The following is an 18,025-nucleotide window of genomic DNA, read 5'->3' on the forward strand; positions in this document are numbered from 1 at the left end:
CATGTAGAGGAGTTGTGCTGTATGTTTGTTGGTCAGAGCTTTAAAAATTAAAGAAGTCACAAAAGACCCACGGTGCAGTAATTTTAGAACAGCCACAGTAGGAATTACTGTTAGCATTAAAGGAATAGATCAGCATTTTGGAAAATATCTTTTCTTTTAATCCACTTTCCTGCTGAGTTAGATGAGAAGTGTGATAGAAGAATCCATCAGCCGGTTAGCTTATCCTAGCATGCGAGTGTAAAAACAAAAAATTGTGCTAAATAAACAAGATATAACATGTTAATTTGTGACCTTCAAAGATGCCGGTTGGTGGATAGCAATTGGACTAGCATTTACTGCAACAATATGTAAAGTATAATATTAAGTGTAAATAGTGATATCTGGCTATTTGTATACACTCAGATCTGCACTTCACTGGTATTTTAAAATGTGCTGCCAACCAGAATTAGCTTTTTTTCCCCCACTAATACCATTCAAACACCAGAGTAACAATTTTTATTGTGTTCTATAAGAGATTCACCTTCTAGTTTTCTCCTCCAAGGCACAGGGGTCCTAGGAGAGTTGTGCTTGGCTAACCTGTCTAATGTCTATCAGGCAGAATAGGATCTCTGTTAGGTCGTCACAACACACTAGAGGCTTCCTTTCAAGGTCTTAAATATAGCTGAGAATTGAAGTGGACTGAACCAAAGGACAAATTGTATGTTGTGGAAATTAATCCGCTTGCTCCGCTGGCTTGTTCCACTGGCTTGTTTCACTAGCTCTTATAGTGCAAAACCGATTTCATAGAGACAATTTAGCAAAGGCCTAGTGATAACACCCTGACCTGAATTAATTTGAGCACGTCCCTTTCAGAGAGGCGTCATTACGCAGGCTTTAGAAGTCAAACCACTCTACCTGGGCCCTTCTCTGCTAAAAAAAAACACCCTCTGAGAGAAAAGATGGCCTGTCTGAGAAAGAAAAAGCATTTTCAATCTCCAAAAGATTGTCTGCATGAATAAAAGATAATCAATTGAAAAAAATAAAATAAAGAAGAATAAAGAAAGCTGTTCCCTTTGCAATGCAGTCAGAAGATGAAGCTGACCTCTGAAATTGTCAAGAAAATGAATGAATGTGGGAAAGCACTCTTTCAAAATGAGGGGCAGAGGTTAAGATTGCCCCTATGGAACTGAAAAATAAAAATAAAGAAACAATTTAAATCCCCAAAATATCCTAGCATTGTTTCAAGACTTTTCTTAGCATATAACTCTTGATTGGCAGTGACTCCTTTTAGACCAACACATTCTGGTTAAACCCATACTGACAACCCTCTTTCTGCCTTGGGTTGAACGCAGGTCACACACTACTCAGGTTTTATGAAGAGGATGTCTTTAACAAGACTAACAGCATGCTAGCTTTTATCTTCACAATGACAATGTTAACATGATGATGCTTAGCGAGCGTATTACTTAGCTTAGCATGTTAGCATGTTGATGAGTATTGGACGGATTAAAATTTTTATCTGATGATAGCGATCCTCTGAAAAGTTGGGGATCGCCAATGTTATTACAATGCATCCTTAGGAGAACATGAATTTCTGTACCAAACTTCATGGCAATCTATTCAGTTGTAGAAATATTTCAGTCTGGACCAACTGGGTGACTGACAATGGCATCCCTAGAGCCTTCGCGCTAGTGTGGCTTAAAAAGCATTGAGTTGGAAACTTTCTGAAATGTTTAAACCCCACTTTATGATGGCAAACTGGAAGCGCCACTCAAATTTAAAAATGTTTTATGTTCTTTTACTCTTCTTACTTGTGTCTTTTTAAAAGGACCAGTGTGTAGGATTTAGTAGCATCTAGTGGTGCAGTTGCAGATTGCAACTAACTGAACACTGTCTGTATTTGACAACCTTGGAATGAGAAAGGGTGGTGAAGTGTGTAGGAACAACTACAGTGGCTCCGAAACCTGAGAAAAATGTGAAAAATCTACAGTCAGTGTCCAACATGGCGACCTCCATGGAAGGCGACCCACAGCATCCGTAGATAAAAACGGCCCATCCTAAGGTAACAAAAACATGATTCCTATAATCAGATGATACTATTGAAAACATACCTATGAATATCATGTTCCATTTCCAATAGACACTCCTAAATGTTACACACTGGACCTTAAAACTTCTTTATGTAAAGCCCCTTGAATTGCCTTTATGTATAAAATGTGCTATAGTTACCTTGCTGTGCCTTGGTACCTGTTGCCAACTAGTAAGTAGCTGCACTGCAGACAATGGGCTTTTAAATACTTGAACCTTGGCGACTGCTGCTGAGTTAGGTTCTTGTAACCACAAACCTTTTGCTTATTCTTCTTTAGAAACTGGGTGTTTAAAGGGCTAGCAATAAGCAGGTACTCTCTATTATGAAAGGATGTGTCCACCTTCAACCAGAAATGGCAACTCATAACTGAACAGTTGTTGTTGTTCTCTGCTGGAATGAAAACTTAAGAGCTTGTGGTCTTGCATGCACTGCTCTAGGCTACCACTGCCTCCAGGATAATGATAACTGGCACCCTTCTGGGAAAATGACCTTAATTTGACAATGAGAAGATACAATATCCAACTCATTGCACTTTGCTTCACTTCAATCAAATACCGTATACTCTGTATATTGTTTTCCAAAATGTCTTTGCAGTACAATCAGTGTGGGTTGCATGGTGGGACTTAAGCCCTTAACTGCAGTAATGTTTGTGTCATTGCTTTAGCCATTGAGCGACATAAAAAATAAAATCCTTCTCCTTCAACTGACAATACCATACTAAACTCATTCAGCCATATAGAGAAAGAACCATATAATCGTGCTAAGTGTAAATGTCTCGCTTTACCCACTGAGCTATACACAGACGGGAAGCACAGTACATGTTCAGAGAGTGTTAAATAGCAGTATCGCATACAGTAGAGGATTGTTAAGCCCAGTTCCAACCCATTTTTGTCTCTTCGCAATGCTTTGCTGCATTCTTCAGTTTCTCTTTCCTTGCTGAATGGGAGCCCTCACAAAAACATGCACTCTCTGTGCTGATAATTCCGCGTCTTGTCTCGGTCTCTGCGGAAATCCCATTTACCTGTCAGCCTTGAAACAGTGCTGGTTCTTTTGTGCTTTTCTTTGTGATAAAGACTCCCATCTGGGGACTGGCCTTTGCTTTGACAGACAGAGGTGGGAAGGGGAGAGGGAGGGAAGGAGGGGGGTTGTCTGCGAGCTCAGAAAATACCCAGAGTAAGCAGTCAGAGTGATGAAAACATATTGAATGCTAACGGAGGAAAATTACCCAGAGTCAAATTGAATTCTGGTCAAGGTTGCAGAAAAATGCACAGAAAGGAGGACAGGAGTCCCTTCCGATATGCGACTGTGTTTTGTTTACATTATGATTTTTATATGCTGCAGTCATTTGAACCGTGTTCGCCTTAATTGGTGGATGTTTGAATATTCCAAAACACCTTTACTATTTAAATGCTAATAGTGGCCGCTGTTGTAAACTGCAAAATAAAGGAATAAAGGAAGTAAAGAAACATCTGTCCACATCTGGTTATGTTTGATGTTTGTGCTCCTTCCTTCAATCTGCCCTCCCCTTGTGTCCCTTCCTACTCTCCATCATCTCCCTTTCATCTCTTGGTCACTGATTGGATTTGCTAATTACGAGAATTACTAAGTTCCTATCTTGTCACTAAACCTCCCCCTAACCGTGATTACCTCTAGGAGAAATCATTTTCCTGCAGACCTTTCCTCCTTTTCTCCATCTCTCTCTTTGACACAAACTTAATGTGGTTTTGAACAAAGCTGTCATCTGCACATCTGTGAGAATGGGCTGCGTAGGAGTGAACATGCAACGTGTGCGCTTGTATTGAAGGGCGGTTGTCATTAAAGTGCAGGTCTGGGAAATAATTCATCATGAAATGGTGGCTGTTGATAATTTGCATGACAGAAGGATACAAAATGATGTAGCGTGGTGAGGCATCTTGCAGCCCCAGCTCTCCATAAATCACTCTCAGCCATCAGTCACCACGCAGCATCCCCTTCCTATGTCCTCCAGTAACACACACACACACACACACACACACACACACACACACACACACACACACACACACACACACACACACACACACACACACACACACACACACACACACACACACACACACACACACACACACAGGGAGCTAGGAAATGAAAGTAGTCAGCATGTCATCTATCCTTCAGAGAGCATGCATGCCTTTTGGCCATTTGGTACCAAATGTCGTACCTAATAATCCTGAATTCACCGAGCTATGATCCTCATGTTTCTCAAGAACGTCAGGTCTAGAAACTGTTAAGATGCAGGGATGTACATGGGCATGGTAGTGAGGGGGGAGAGTGGAACTCAGGGCCCCAACCTGGGGAGGATCCTCAAAAAGCCTGGAGTTAAAAGTTTCTTTTTAATTGTAACAGCTTCAGTCCTCCTCCACATAGGAGGTGTTCAGGCACTGTACTGAGTGTAGGTTACCCACTCAGGTCTGGTCTGCTTAAACCGCAGTAGGGGATGAAGTGTGAGGTGAGCGGAAGTGAGATTTGATGTAGCTGTGGGTAACTAACGACAGAACTGCAAACGATGGCAGAACATTTTTGAAGGAGTCAGAGAACTTGCATCAGCTCAGAAGTGACACTACAATTTAATAATGACTATATTTAGACTGCAATATTCTAATATTAAAACAATTTACTCAAACTGTGTAATTTAAGGTACAGTGTGTAACATTTTGGAGGATCTATTGGCAGAAATGGAATAGAATATTCATAGGTGCATAGTGCTGATGCTTCACGATAATCAAATCAAGACCTGCATATCCAAGTTTTACTCCCAATATTGGACAGACAGACAAGGTTTGAGGTTGAACTCTGCTGTCAAAACATAATACTGAATTTAATCTTTGCTGCATCAGTCAATATTTTTATATTAACATGGAATAAATTCCTTTGAGTAGTATGAACAGGGTTGCTCATAGTGACAAACCCATTGAGAATCATCACCCGACTCTGCCAAGAAAATCATTGTTTTGGTTTAACAGTCCGCAGCTTTAATGTTTTGGTTCGGATCGAGAGAGGCAAAATAGGCAAAAAGCTCTGGGTGCAGACAACATGGAGGGAAATTAAACATTCTTCATTTGCATACACTACCCACATTGTCATAACACAAAGCTGGTTGAAACTTTTGCCTTTTAACGGGGTAGCTATATTGTTTACCAAAGGTCTAAAATCCATCTTCATAGTATTATAAACCATTGGACTCTGTTTCAGCATCTAATAAACCTTTAAACTCATGAATCCATTACTAAAACTGGCCTTCCTGGATCGCATCATCTCACCGGTTCTTGAAACAACACCCCTCCACGAACGCAGCCCTGGTTTTGAGTCTGAATGCCCAGTAAAACATCCCCACCAAGCCCCACCTTTGGTTGTGTTAGAAAGAGGGATTGAGACAAAGAAAAAGACAGAATTAGAGAATGAGATACAGAAAAAGCAAAAGCATTATTCAGTCTCATCATTAAAACAATGGGGTTAAAGGCTTAACCGTTATCGAATCCCCAGTGGGTGATAAATGTGCCTTCGCTTTTGAACAGAGTAGGACCCTTGCTGATAAAGACAACCAGCGGCAAGAAAGAGAGAAAGTGTGAGAGATGGAGAAGGACAGACGGAGAGACTATGCAGAGCAGCACACGGCTTATCTTCGCCTCTAATTAGCTACTGTATGTACAACTCTACAGCCACTAGCAATGTTGGGAATTCCAATGAATTTCTCAGCTGCACTCTCGTTTTTGTTTTTCCCCAAACATAAACAGGATTTGGAGACAGCATGGAAGTGTGTATCTGTGCGCGCGTTCATTCGTCCTTGTTTTTACAGTGTACACGTGTGCTGACGGTATCCTGAATGTAGGATAAAAACCTTGGAGGAGGAGGAGGGCGAAGGAATCTAATTACTGTACTACCATCTATGAGGAGAGGAGATGCTGAGAGCACTGCTGGGATTTCTGCAACTCCACTTGCCTCTCGGAAAGAAGACACCGGTTCCCAGCGACGGGAGTTTCAACTTTCTCTTAAAAGAATTTGGATGTGCGGAAAAACCTGAAAAATTCAACATCCTCAACAAGCAAGCAACCTACAATTTTTGCACGTCTTTCTTCCTCGGCATACAGTGACTAAATGGTGGCTGAGTTGCATTTATCCACTGGAAAACTGGCATAGGTAATGGCAATAAAGCCAGGGAGAGCATATTTACTATGATTATGGGTATGACAGTGATGAGGCAGCATAGAAGCAACCATAATAAGAGTACAGAAGTTCCTCCAGGGTTTTAAGGGCTTACCAACAAACTGACTGTACTCACTTAACAGTCATCTACCAAGTAGTATACCACAAATGAAGTGAAAACAAGTTGTCTTGTTTTGTTTACGGGGTTGTCATAACAGCAAAGCAACCCATAAATCAGACTTATTTGTGCATTTGAAACATGTCCTTTTCTAATCAGGGGCTTGGTATGATCTCAAAAGATATTAAACACAGGATGCAAGCGCACAATTAAAGGCAAGATTTAATATCAACCAAATCACTGTCAAATCAGACATCATAGTAATTGCTTGTGCAATTAAAAAGGGATTGCACGATACTTTACTTGCCCGAGAGGGGGTCATCACACAGAGACAGTGTATCATTAATATGAGTTGGATCGCAGTCAACAGTTCCCAGGGTGGAACCACTCGCTCTGATGAGCCACGGGAAGACTAATTGGTGTCGCACCTTTCCCCATGCACGGCTGTGCTGCTGAGATAACATATAGATTCTTATTGTAGAATATATCATGCATAGAAAAACGCACCGTTGCATAGCGATTTATATGCAAAATGTATTACGCACACACAAAAACGTACAAAATAAACAGTCATGCACACACAATAACTCAAATATCCTATGAGAAGAAGTAGAGAGAGAAATGAAAAATACCTCAGTGAGGAAAAATCAATTAAATGTATTTCTTTGTCTGCAGGGGACTACATTCTCCATTTCCATCATGTGTCCCCGGAGAGGTGGTGGTGTGGGGGGGGCTGCAGAGACCCAACAGCAGTAGTTACAACCTCTCAAGTGCTGAGCCAAATCCCCAGCTGCTGTAAGTCAACTGACACCACAAAAAGACACCTTGGGAGTGGTCTGAGAACTAGCAGTGTGCGCTTACTTATGAGGATTGATTTGATGCCAAAGACACATTTGTATAATATCTAGTGATTCCATACACTTTCTGTAAAATTACAAAATTACAATTATTAGACAAAGAATGAGGAAAGCCATCCAATTTTACCTCTTTGTTCTTGCCAGACTGCTGTTCCACTTTGCTAAAAAAAACCGCCAATAAGAACTTTGAGAAGAATATCCTTTAAGAGTGTTTGAATAACGTCAAGAATCACTCTTAGGATGTCATACAGAGCTTTCCAGGGTTTCATTAAGGGATCTTCTTTTTACACAATAAAACATGCAATCCTTCAACTGTAAACTGGCTGCACAGACATAGATAGAGTGCTTACTTTAATGTAAATCTCAGTGGGGAAAAAAAATCACATGACTGCTGCTTTGTGCCAATGCTCAACTGTTCCTGAATGGACGTGTGTGTGTGTGTGTGTGTGTGTGTGTGTGTGTGTGTGTGTGTGTGTGTGTATGTGTGAGAGAGGTTAATGATGCTGCCCTTTACTGTAATGACAGTAATGATCTCCAGAGTACAAGAGCACATCTGGATCACAGGGTGAAGCGGTGAGGACAGACCAACATGGGACGGAGATGATGCATGAATAACGCAATTTAAAGAGGGGGAAAAAATTACCATAGCCAATCCAGCCAATGTCCAGAAGAAACATAATTTACCACGGATGAGAGAGAACACAGCCCGCACAGACAGGAAGACAAACAGCACACTTTCCCTGGCGCTCTTTTGTTCTTCAATATGCAGTAAATAACAGTTTTTGGCAATTTCTCGCTTGTTTCTATTATTTTCTCCTCTAAAAAGACTGCAGTCTGTCCATTGGGATATTTTTACCAGGCGATACCTTGCCCTGCAGGAAACTTCATGCACGTTCCTACAATGCCTTCATTTTGTGGCTCACATATAAGCAGGCAAATCTGTGTTCTGGTACTGGTAATAAGGTATCTTCTTTTTTTTTTTTTATGCAACATGGGTACATTATGTAAAAATATATAACCCTTTTGTTAATATTTATGATGAAGCTGATAATGCATTAGCGTAGACAATTTACATTACAATATAGCAATTCTATGATTTTTAGATGTTAAAATACCCACATAATTCATACTTATCTTTCAGATGTAATTTTAAACTTCAGGCTTTTCCTCACTCTTTATTGATTTCCTATGATCTGAATGACTATGAATCTTTCTAAACATGACAAAATGAAGGTTAACTTCACAGTAACATTGGAATTCTCCATCTGGGCAATATAAAATACAGACATTTCTAGATAAATTCACAAGACAGAGCTTGACATTTTGCCCGGGCCCATTGTTATGTATGGAACAGGATTGGACAGAGGGTGCATGAATGTGATGAGTAAAATATGACTGCTTGTAGATAAATCACAGGCAGCATAAAATCACATCCCTTCTCTTCAGTAATCAGAAGTGTTCCATATATTGTACACGTATAAACCTAAATGTATGTGCATACCAGCATGATAATAACATCTACTGTTCTCAGCACATATTTGTCATCAATTATTAATAACAATGCACAGTACATGTATGTATATAGTTCACAGAGAACATGCCCAGTATGTAGTCTGAATTTATAATTGCCGGCAAGACACGTGTGAACAAGAGTGTAGATGAGAAAGGTTCACTTGTGCATAACATGTTCTGCACATACAGTAATACCCTCCTTTCCTGCATATAAAAAGCCTGTATGGATTGCCCTTTAAATCTTTAACCAGTGTTCCCTTAGAGGAGCAATCAATTATGAGAGAGAAGGTTCATCAGACCAAAACAGGCCAACATGGTTAAATACATGCTGGTATAATGGTTGGATAATGAAATTAATACCATCCCCCGCCAGTCACCTTGATGCATGATTGAGAAGCACAGCACAAGTCCGTATGAGCGGTCCTGTCAATCAGTTGTGCTGAAATGGCCAGATAGTGTGTGTGTGTGTGTGTGTGTGTGTGTGTGTGTGTGTGTGTGTGTGTGTGTGTGTGTTTTGAGTCACTGCTTTCTTTAAGACGTATTGTCCTTGTGAGAGTTTCCCTGCCCGATACCCTTGTATCAGACTCTTATAAGCCGACAACAATGGATTTTGATTATGGAATTATTCTTCTTATAGGGAGTGAATTAATTAATTGATTCAATTACGCCTTTGTCGTGTGTGTGTGGCTGTGTGTGCAAGGAGCTGCTCCTGTGGTTCTGGCTAATGGCATATTAATCCTCTGGGTTGGGATCTTAACTGTGCTTAAGTTAGATATGCTAGAAATGAACAGGTTTAATAGGAATATTGGCTAAGAAGTATTAAGACAAGTAATTTAAGACCATTTCACAAGTGGCCTAAATCCATCATTACAGAACATACTGATGATATTTTAGGGTTTTTTGCAACAGGAAGCGGCTTAACAATAAAAGTTTATCTCTTTTGTGACTCAAAGTTAGAACTCATAAAAACATACATACACAAATCTGGATTGACAAGACGTAGTAGTTAGAAGAGACAACACGTACTGTACATCATGTTAAAGTGCCCTTGAACAAAACACTGGACACAAACCAGGTCAGTCACTTTAAGTTGGTCTGCATACAAACAGTAAACTTGAGAGGGAAAAGTGCATAATGTGTGCCTCCCTGTTCTCTTACCTGCCTTCTTGAACCTGTCCAGCAGGTTTTGTCTGACTCCCCTTTGCAGGTTGAAGTAGTCATCCTCCTCATCGGGGGTCTTTAGGTACAGAGGAATGTGCTGGAACACCAGGACGTGTTTGGGTTTGGGTTCCTGAACAGAGATATATGAGCGATGGAGTCATGATCACCAACCTCCCATGACAAAATTCAATTTATGTGTCAAATGGCTGCAGACGGCAGCAATTGTCCAAACTTCCACACACAGCAAAGGAAGACATTATCTTGCTGAAACGTGTTCATAAATCAGACAAAAATAGAATCATGTCATAGATGCTATTCTACCGTTGAGGAGGAGGCTCTGCTCAGCTGCTCCTCCAGCCACGTCTCCTGGGCCTCCTTCAGCTGAGGGCAGGCCGAGGCATCATAGAACAATTGGGAGTTCAGAACCAGGCAGAAGACTCCACCCACCTGAGACAACAGTAGAAACAGGAGACAGAGTGATGTGCTAGATGTTAGTTATCTACACATCATTCATTTAATAACAACAATTTAAAAAAAGGATTATTTTTATACCATACCATATATAGTGTATGTCTATATTCCCTACATTTATTCTTTTTTCTTATAGTAATTCCTTTAAGTTGTACAGCTGCAAAAACCTTACCAAAATACCAAACACACATACCAAAATAATCAACATAACTGCAACATAATGCCTGGTGTGTGTAGGTCACTTGGTCATTTGCTTTGCACAAACCCTCTGCGCAAGGCAAGCAGCATTTGGTGCCCAGGGCCCATGGTCATAATAAGCCGTCCACACTACAGCCACTACTACTTTCTATGCCAATACTACAGCAACTACTACTACTTCTACTACAAAAATGTAGGTGTCTGCTCACCCAGAAACTGAAATAGTCATTCCCCCAAGCGCTGCAATACTGCTCCACTGTCCTGGGGGTGGGAGTGTTGCCCAGATCATGGTTCCCGCTGACAAATACCAGTGGGATGGAGGGATCTGTCCCCTTCAAGGCTGCCTTCAGGTCTCGCTCCTGACCTTGCCTGAATGGAGTGTCTGGGGGGGAAAACAAGGGAACTATCTGTCACAGTATGAAAGATGGCTCTGTGTCCTTGTGATAAATTAGGTGGTGGTTACAGACGTCCGCATAGAAAGACAAAACAATACTGGCTTGGATCAGAAAATCAATGCTTGATTATTATTGATAATGACATCTTACCTGGACTAAAATGAGTCAGACAGAGAAATGTATATGACTGTTGATGAAAACTGTCAGATTGAGAGTGTGAAGGGTACTACAGGCGAGTGTCGCCTAAGGGAAGGGGGATTATTTGGATGATAATGATGACAGCTCAGAGAATGATCAATGCTCTGTACAGCTCGACTTCATATCACCATGGTTACTGACACGATGAGTAGTGTTCTGGTGGAAGCCTCCCCGGTCCACGAGGCAAACCCAACCTTTTCTGCTGAGCCGAGCGCCGGCCACATCTTGTCACAATCACTGGTCCAAGATGCATGAGACTATTGGTTTTACAAGATCTTTACAATGTGTTCATTTGTTTGTTGTGTTAAAATCAGTAGTACTGTGCTATTAAGCCGGAAGTTCAGTGAAAGGAGAGGCGTACAAAAAGGAGGGAAATGTTTTGAGCTAAATGATTCAGTCCCAGCCTAGGTAATGGGCAGAGAATGTGTGAGACTCAGATCTATTTATAATTCAGGATGTATATTAAACAAACCTATCAGACACTGCTCTTAAGTTATCCCTTCCTCTCCATCGTCTCCTCTCTTATTTCTTTTCCCTCTTTATTCATCTGAGTAATTATTTTACTGGCCTACTTTTGGAGCAAACGTTTCCTTGGATATTTGGATAGGACTCATTATATAAGAGCCTTTTTCTGAGAGAACATCTTGTGCACGACAGAGTGAGAGAGTGTAGAGTTTAAAACACGACCAGATAAAAGGTAAATGTCGTTTTCACCTGTCTTTCTTCTATCATTAAGCTAGCCTGTCAGACTTCAAATTGTCAATACAACTCACAAACATGCACTCAAAATACAAAGAGAGACACAAAGGCTCTTTTTGTTATGTAAAACAGATTCTGTGTGACACCATATTACTGCAAGTCTTTCATGGAGAGTAACTACTTCTGTGTAATTATATGCAGTGTAATAATTTCCTCATGAATAACAGGTAGTATTTGTACAAGAAAAAGATTAGTACTATAAAATGTTCACTGCAGTCGACAGTGTCAAGTATTGCATCTAATTAGCTAGTCTAACATTAGCTGATGACACCTGAGAGTAAATCTTGTTAATAAATAGTTAAGCTGCCAGTGCAGCTCTAGCAAGTCTAATCTAATGGTCAATATGTGGGGCATAAAATACTGGGGCATGAAATATGTAAGCAATAACTTACAAAAACAGGACACCTTGGAGTGTGGTAATACATTTACGCAATGGCTGCCTAGTATTTTGTGCACAAAAACATTACAAAATCCAAACCACAAAAGTCCCTAAAATGCATTTTGAGCATGCTAGTGGAACATCATGAAGGATTTACAGTAATGGCAATGATACATGTAATATTCGTAACAAATTAATTTACTTCATTTTGTTCTAAGAAACAAATTCTGCGCCATGAAAAGTGAAACTCTCTCACTGTATCAACATCAATAAATAGATAAGTGGTTTGAGAAATGGTTTCAAGAGGGCGATGTGCAGTGCAGCAAAAAAAACTGAACATCTAGTTTGGTCTCTGGTGAGCTGACAGTTTGAAGCAGAGTCTTGATGAAAACGCTGACAGCTGAGGCCACAACAATGTGGACTCATTATTCCACAATCACAATATTTGACCGCTGCCACAATGATATACAAACAAAGGCAGCCGCACTAATGAAGCTGGGATGGAGAGTAGGGGGCGCGAAGGTTGTCATTTGAAATGCTGAGGCAATTGTTGCAGCTGGTAGCTCACACATAACCCTGTTGTTAGAGACAATGGGATCTTAACAATCTATTCACAAGTGGAGAATGTTTTTTGGGTTATTTCTAGAAGGTAAGTTTCTCCAAGTATTCAAAAACCACCATCATTGTTCCCTTTAGCAAGGCACCTGACCTTGTCAACCGCTCCAGTGGAGCTGGTCGGTAAAAAAAAAAAAAAAGTTTTTATGCTTGACACCATCCGAGTGTGAATGTGTGTAATCGAGTGAGTGTGAAGCAAGGTGGGGCTTAACGAGAACATGTACCTGCACTTTACTCTCTTTGGATAAATGAATGTGAAAAAAATGGCACCAGTAGCCAAACACAGTGGCGGGGACACTGCGCTGCCTTCTGCTCCCTCACACCTCCAGCTGCCTGCCCTCAACTACAACCATCCGCTAATGTGGCAATATCCATGAATCATCCCTCAGCACTGCACAGCGCAAACTAATCCTCATACAGTACCCCATCAATCTACATTTGAGACCCCTTGCTTTAGATTAATGGGGAGTGGCTATGGGCATGACTCCATTAAGGCAGCAGACAGTTTAACATTCGTAGATTTGTTTACATATGTCCTGCTGCAGTTGGAATGTCTGGACTGCTTATTCACTGTAAAATATAATTCCTACTTCTGGTTACATCTGTCAGTTAACATGTCCTCCTTCACTTCTCCTTAATCACTGGTAATAGTGCCATACAACACTGTGCAAATGACTACTTGCTTGGCAGAGGGTAGGATACAAGGGGGAGTAGAGGATTTGTGAACCAATTTCCATAAAGTAGGTCAAGATTATGCCAAAAAGAGTACTAAAGATGGCTGCAGATAGGTTCATTTCCTAAATAAGTATTATCACTCACGCACAATCAGCAAATAATGAAGAGTCGTGAAACATTTTATGAAAACTGCTAGGGCTGGGTATTGTTAAGAACCTCACGATTCGATTTGATTTTGATTCTTTAGGTCACAATGTGATTCGATATCGATTCAATTCGATATTGATTTTAAATGCTTCGACAGCGATTCAGTAATAAGTAAATTACAGCTTGGGGACGGCGACTTCCGCCATGTGTTTGCGTGTTGGTATGGTGTATCGTAGTTCCAATGTGTATACCATCTTCTTAAAACCCCCGTTTTCCACGACACTGTTGGGTCGTAGGTCCTTACATATGAAGACTGCCACAGACTCCGTTGTCTTCTGTGCGCGGGCAGAGTTTGGCGGCAGTTTGCAAAGGAAGGATCTGTCGAGTTGCATCTGTTTTGAATCCACAGGTTTAGCTGCGGGTTGCTGCAGAGCATCTGCATGGTGTCGGCTTAAGTGGTTGCACAAATTTGTTGTGTTATTGCAGTATATTAGTACTGCCTGGCACAGCTTACACACTACCTTACTTTGGTCTATTTCCTGTGTTCCGGGTTTACACTGGAATATAAAATGATTCCAAACGTCTGCTTTTAAAGTTGAAGGCGCTGGTTTAACACTGCTGCTACCAGGGGCTTAAATCAATTCAGAGGATTTAATGAATCGATATTGAATTGGGAAAAAATATATTGCAATGCATTGATGAATCGATATTTTTACCCACCCCTAAAAACTACATTTTATTCAAACATCTTCTCACCCTGCTTTCCTCTTTTGGAAAAAGCAATATATGTACTGAGTAGGGTATATAGAAATAAAAACACAAGGCTGCTCTCTGCTCTCTCTGGAGCTCTGACTGAAAGGCTTTGTTCATTTAATGAGATTGCAACACTGTGATTCTCAAACCTTGACAGGAGACTTTGGCAGGTTCTCGTTGAGCCTGTCCAACACTATAAGCACTTCCTCAATTTCCTCTGAAGACTGGCTGTCGAGACTGCACGTAGGCCTCAGTGCGTGGGGTCTTACTGTCGCATACATTTTTCTGCATTTAAACAACTTTCAATGAGTGGGGACCTCTACATTTGTGACTAACTCGAGCATGTACTGGCACTGACAGGTCGTGCTGATGTGGCAATGGCCTACAGTTTCTGACAAGGTGGTAGCTAGGATGAAGTCATATTAAATGTATCCTACAAGCTTTCACACACACAACCTAGCTACGTTACAGTATGCTGGATCAATTATTTGAGCGATTAAATTAAAATACTATGAACTAAACTGTCATTATAGAACTAGAGATTTCCCGAGCTGATCTTAAGTAACGGTACCGGAGTGATCCTGGGATATTTTAAAGAATCGTATTGGCTAAAATAAAGCCAGTCAAAATCTGAACCTGTCCTTACTGTTTTGCCCACATACTAGTTTAACGGTGCGGCTCTCCTTTACAACAGCTGGCTCCACAGTGCAGCATTTAGTTGGTGGTAACAGAATCTTCCGCAGGCAGGTATTAGCGGTTGTTAAATAAGGTTTATTCCATGAGTAACAGACCTAATTTAAACTTGTCTGGTTAAAGTGCTCTCTCTCTTCAGTGTCTGCTCGGCCAAAGATCTTGCGTGAGTGAAAAGGCTCCACTCTGTAACACCACACAAGTGAACTGAACATTGTCTGTAGTCTCTAGACTTCCAATGGAGTGATACGTCTTCTCTCTAGTGGATCATATCATGTCAGTTTCAAGAGTCGCATTCTCCCAGTTAATCTTTCATTCTTTTGAACCAGGAGCTTCAGTATTCGTATCAAGTAGCTTGTAAGAATAAGGTGTGCCAAATTTTGTGGTCTCCAGCTGTTATTTCAATGTGTATCGGATATGACTCAGACAACCAATGTTAAAGGACTCAAAACAGGATTGGGGTATAAAACTTTTTTTTTTTAAACTTTATCACTCAAAACCTCATCAGTGTCACCTATGGTCATGAGATTTGGGTAATGACTGAAAGAGTGGAGCTACTTCACGTCTAGACCATCTCTCCTTCAAGACTTTCATGTACTTGTAGGTTGTTTACATGAAAAATGGCAGAAGTAGTTATGTAAAAATCTGAAAATAGAGATTCAAACCCTGGCAAATGTTTCACCTCCAAACACCTGGCTAATACTGCATGAAGTGGGTGTGAATGTTGGATAGTCTGTTTTGGAAAATTACAGAAACTGTTAGTTTGCAATTCCCCAACATTCCAGCATTGGAAGGGTGTGGGGAGAAAGGGTGTTTGAAGCTGTTCAAAAAGCACTTCTGATGGAGTATACCGGTGCCTTGAGGATGCCTCCTGGATGTCTCCCTTTAGAGGTTTTCCAGGCACATACAACTTCGAGGAGACCCCAGGGCAAAATACTAGGCAGAGTACATATACCATATTCTTGGGATTCTTCTCAAGGAGATGGACCAACGGCTTTCAGTGTGACCTGGACTCAGATATGTCTACAAAACTGGATAAATGGAGGAATTTGCCCTGCCATTTATTTATTGTCTTACAGGGTCTAAGAGGATGTTTTCGGACTGACATTTTGAACTGTGCATCTCCAGGCACACTATGAAAGTTTGAAAATGGTAACAGAGAGAGATGTCTGACTGTCTACAGTCCTGGCAGTCATATTATTGTCCACAAGCCACTGGACAACCTTACCCTTAGATAAACATACACAGAACCTTCCTGCTCACACATCCCCTCCCAAAAAAAATGCCCCAAAAACAAATTCTTTCAAGACTCTCCTTCTGCTTCAGAATCCCATAGAGAGACCAATTTTATCTGCCTTCGATGGTAATTAAACAGGCTTCCACAGTTACAGCGAGGGGACAGGGAAGTCCCAAGGCAACCTCTACTTCACCTTTGTGAGTTTTACACACGTGTGCACATACGCTGAGGCGCACACATACTTGAACACTTCTCCCTACTGTATCATGCGTAACATCCCTCACGAACCCCCAGAGACACAGCTTGAATCCTTTGTAGTGCTCATTAGGAGAGTGTTAAGTCCAGCATGTTTCTCTAATCTAATCAGCTCTGTATCTCACCCCCCACCCCCCTCCGCCACTGCCCCCCACCCTACTCTTTATCCTCTTCATTTGTCAGCTTTGAAAATAAGTGAGAGAAAGGCACAGGAGAGTAAAAGTGAGTGAGGAAGAGGCAGAGATAGGGCGAGATTGAAGGAAGTCCTTGAGATGAGAAAGCGCCTCTTGGGGGTTTGCTTGGATTGGAGAAGAAACAGGCAATTGGGATCAAGGAACATTCTATCAAGGTCTGGATGACACAGTGTTGCTGGAGCAAACACTTGCCAGCATTTCATTAGGAAGCATGATTAACAATTGTTTAGTTTTTTTACTGTACCTCATGGACCACTGTGATGGGATGCAAATCAAAGCCTTTTAGAGAAACAGGGTTCCCTTTCCATCTTGTGTGAATAACTTTTTCTAATCGCCACATCCCCAGTAAGTCTGTGACAAGAAAGGGAATTCATTAAATGGAGACATCACTAGTTAGCCTTCAGTTCAAGATGCCTTGGCATCCAGCGCAAACCAATATTGATGGACACAATGATCCAATTGTTTTGTTGTTTCAGAACAATTACAAAAACAAACAGAACTTTTAATTCCTCCACACTAGATTTAATTTAAATGGATGCTTCAAATAGGTTCATCAGAGGAAAGAATAAATCAGTGTGTTTGTGTATGGTGTCAGACTTGCAAATGAAAGTTGTCAAAATAAGGTATGAGACACGAGACCACAGCTGTTCACTAAAGAGAACAGACAGGTGTGAGAGAAAGACAGAGAGCAAAGAGACAGAAAGGAAAAAAGAATGTGAGAGCGACGCAGAGGAGAGATAGAGAGTGAAATCCGTGGGAACAGAAATACAGTTGCCAATTTCCTGTCGCCGACAGGCAGCAGTGTTGACAATGCCGGTTGACAGCCAGCTTCCCCTGGCCGCCACCCATTCATTCTGTATTGTAAATAAACAGTTTAAGGGGAAATGTCAGCCGAGAGACGGAAGGAGCAGCTCCGGCTATAATATCTCTTCCCTCTTCCCTACCGATGCAGCAGCCCGGTTGCCAGGCAAGTGACGGACGTGGTGAGTAATGAGGATGGCACACACAACCTGCTCTGTTGGGGCTGACAGTAACAAGGGCTGACGCCAAAGTGTTTAAAGGTCCCCAAGGCCTTGTGGTTTAAACCCCATGCTTACAGTATCTACTGTCCCACTGTGCATCTGAAAAATATCTCACTGCGACCTTAATGCGAATAATCAG

General features: G+C 41.2%; 1 protein-coding gene across 2 annotated transcripts in view; it reads right to left on the reverse strand.

The window, feature by feature from the left end:
• The window catches only part of cpped1 (calcineurin-like phosphoesterase domain containing 1), a 32,986-nt gene that overhangs the window by 6,148 nt on the left and 8,813 nt on the right, over positions 1–18,025 (reverse strand). The window contains exons 3-7 of one of the 2 annotated variants that reach the window (XM_051418232.1): positions 10,777–10,949; positions 10,220–10,345; positions 9,896–10,028; positions 7,353–7,386; positions 6,573–7,101 (exon numbers count right to left, since the gene is read on the reverse strand). In XM_051418232.1, coding sequence (XP_051274192.1) covers positions 7,020–7,101; positions 7,353–7,386; positions 9,896–10,028; positions 10,220–10,345; positions 10,777–10,949 — 548 coding nt within the window. In that variant the 3' untranslated portion in view covers positions 6,573–7,019. Of the gene's footprint in view, positions 1–6,572; positions 7,102–7,352; positions 7,387–9,895; positions 10,029–10,219; positions 10,346–10,776; positions 10,950–18,025 lie in introns of those variants that run through there. The other variant, XM_051418231.1, reaches the window with a different exon arrangement.

The sequence above is a fragment of the Dicentrarchus labrax genome, unplaced genomic scaffold (genome assembly GCF_905237075.1).
Source record: "Dicentrarchus labrax unplaced genomic scaffold, dlabrax2021, whole genome shotgun sequence".
Classification (NCBI taxonomy): Eukaryota; Metazoa; Chordata; class Actinopteri; family Moronidae; genus Dicentrarchus; species Dicentrarchus labrax.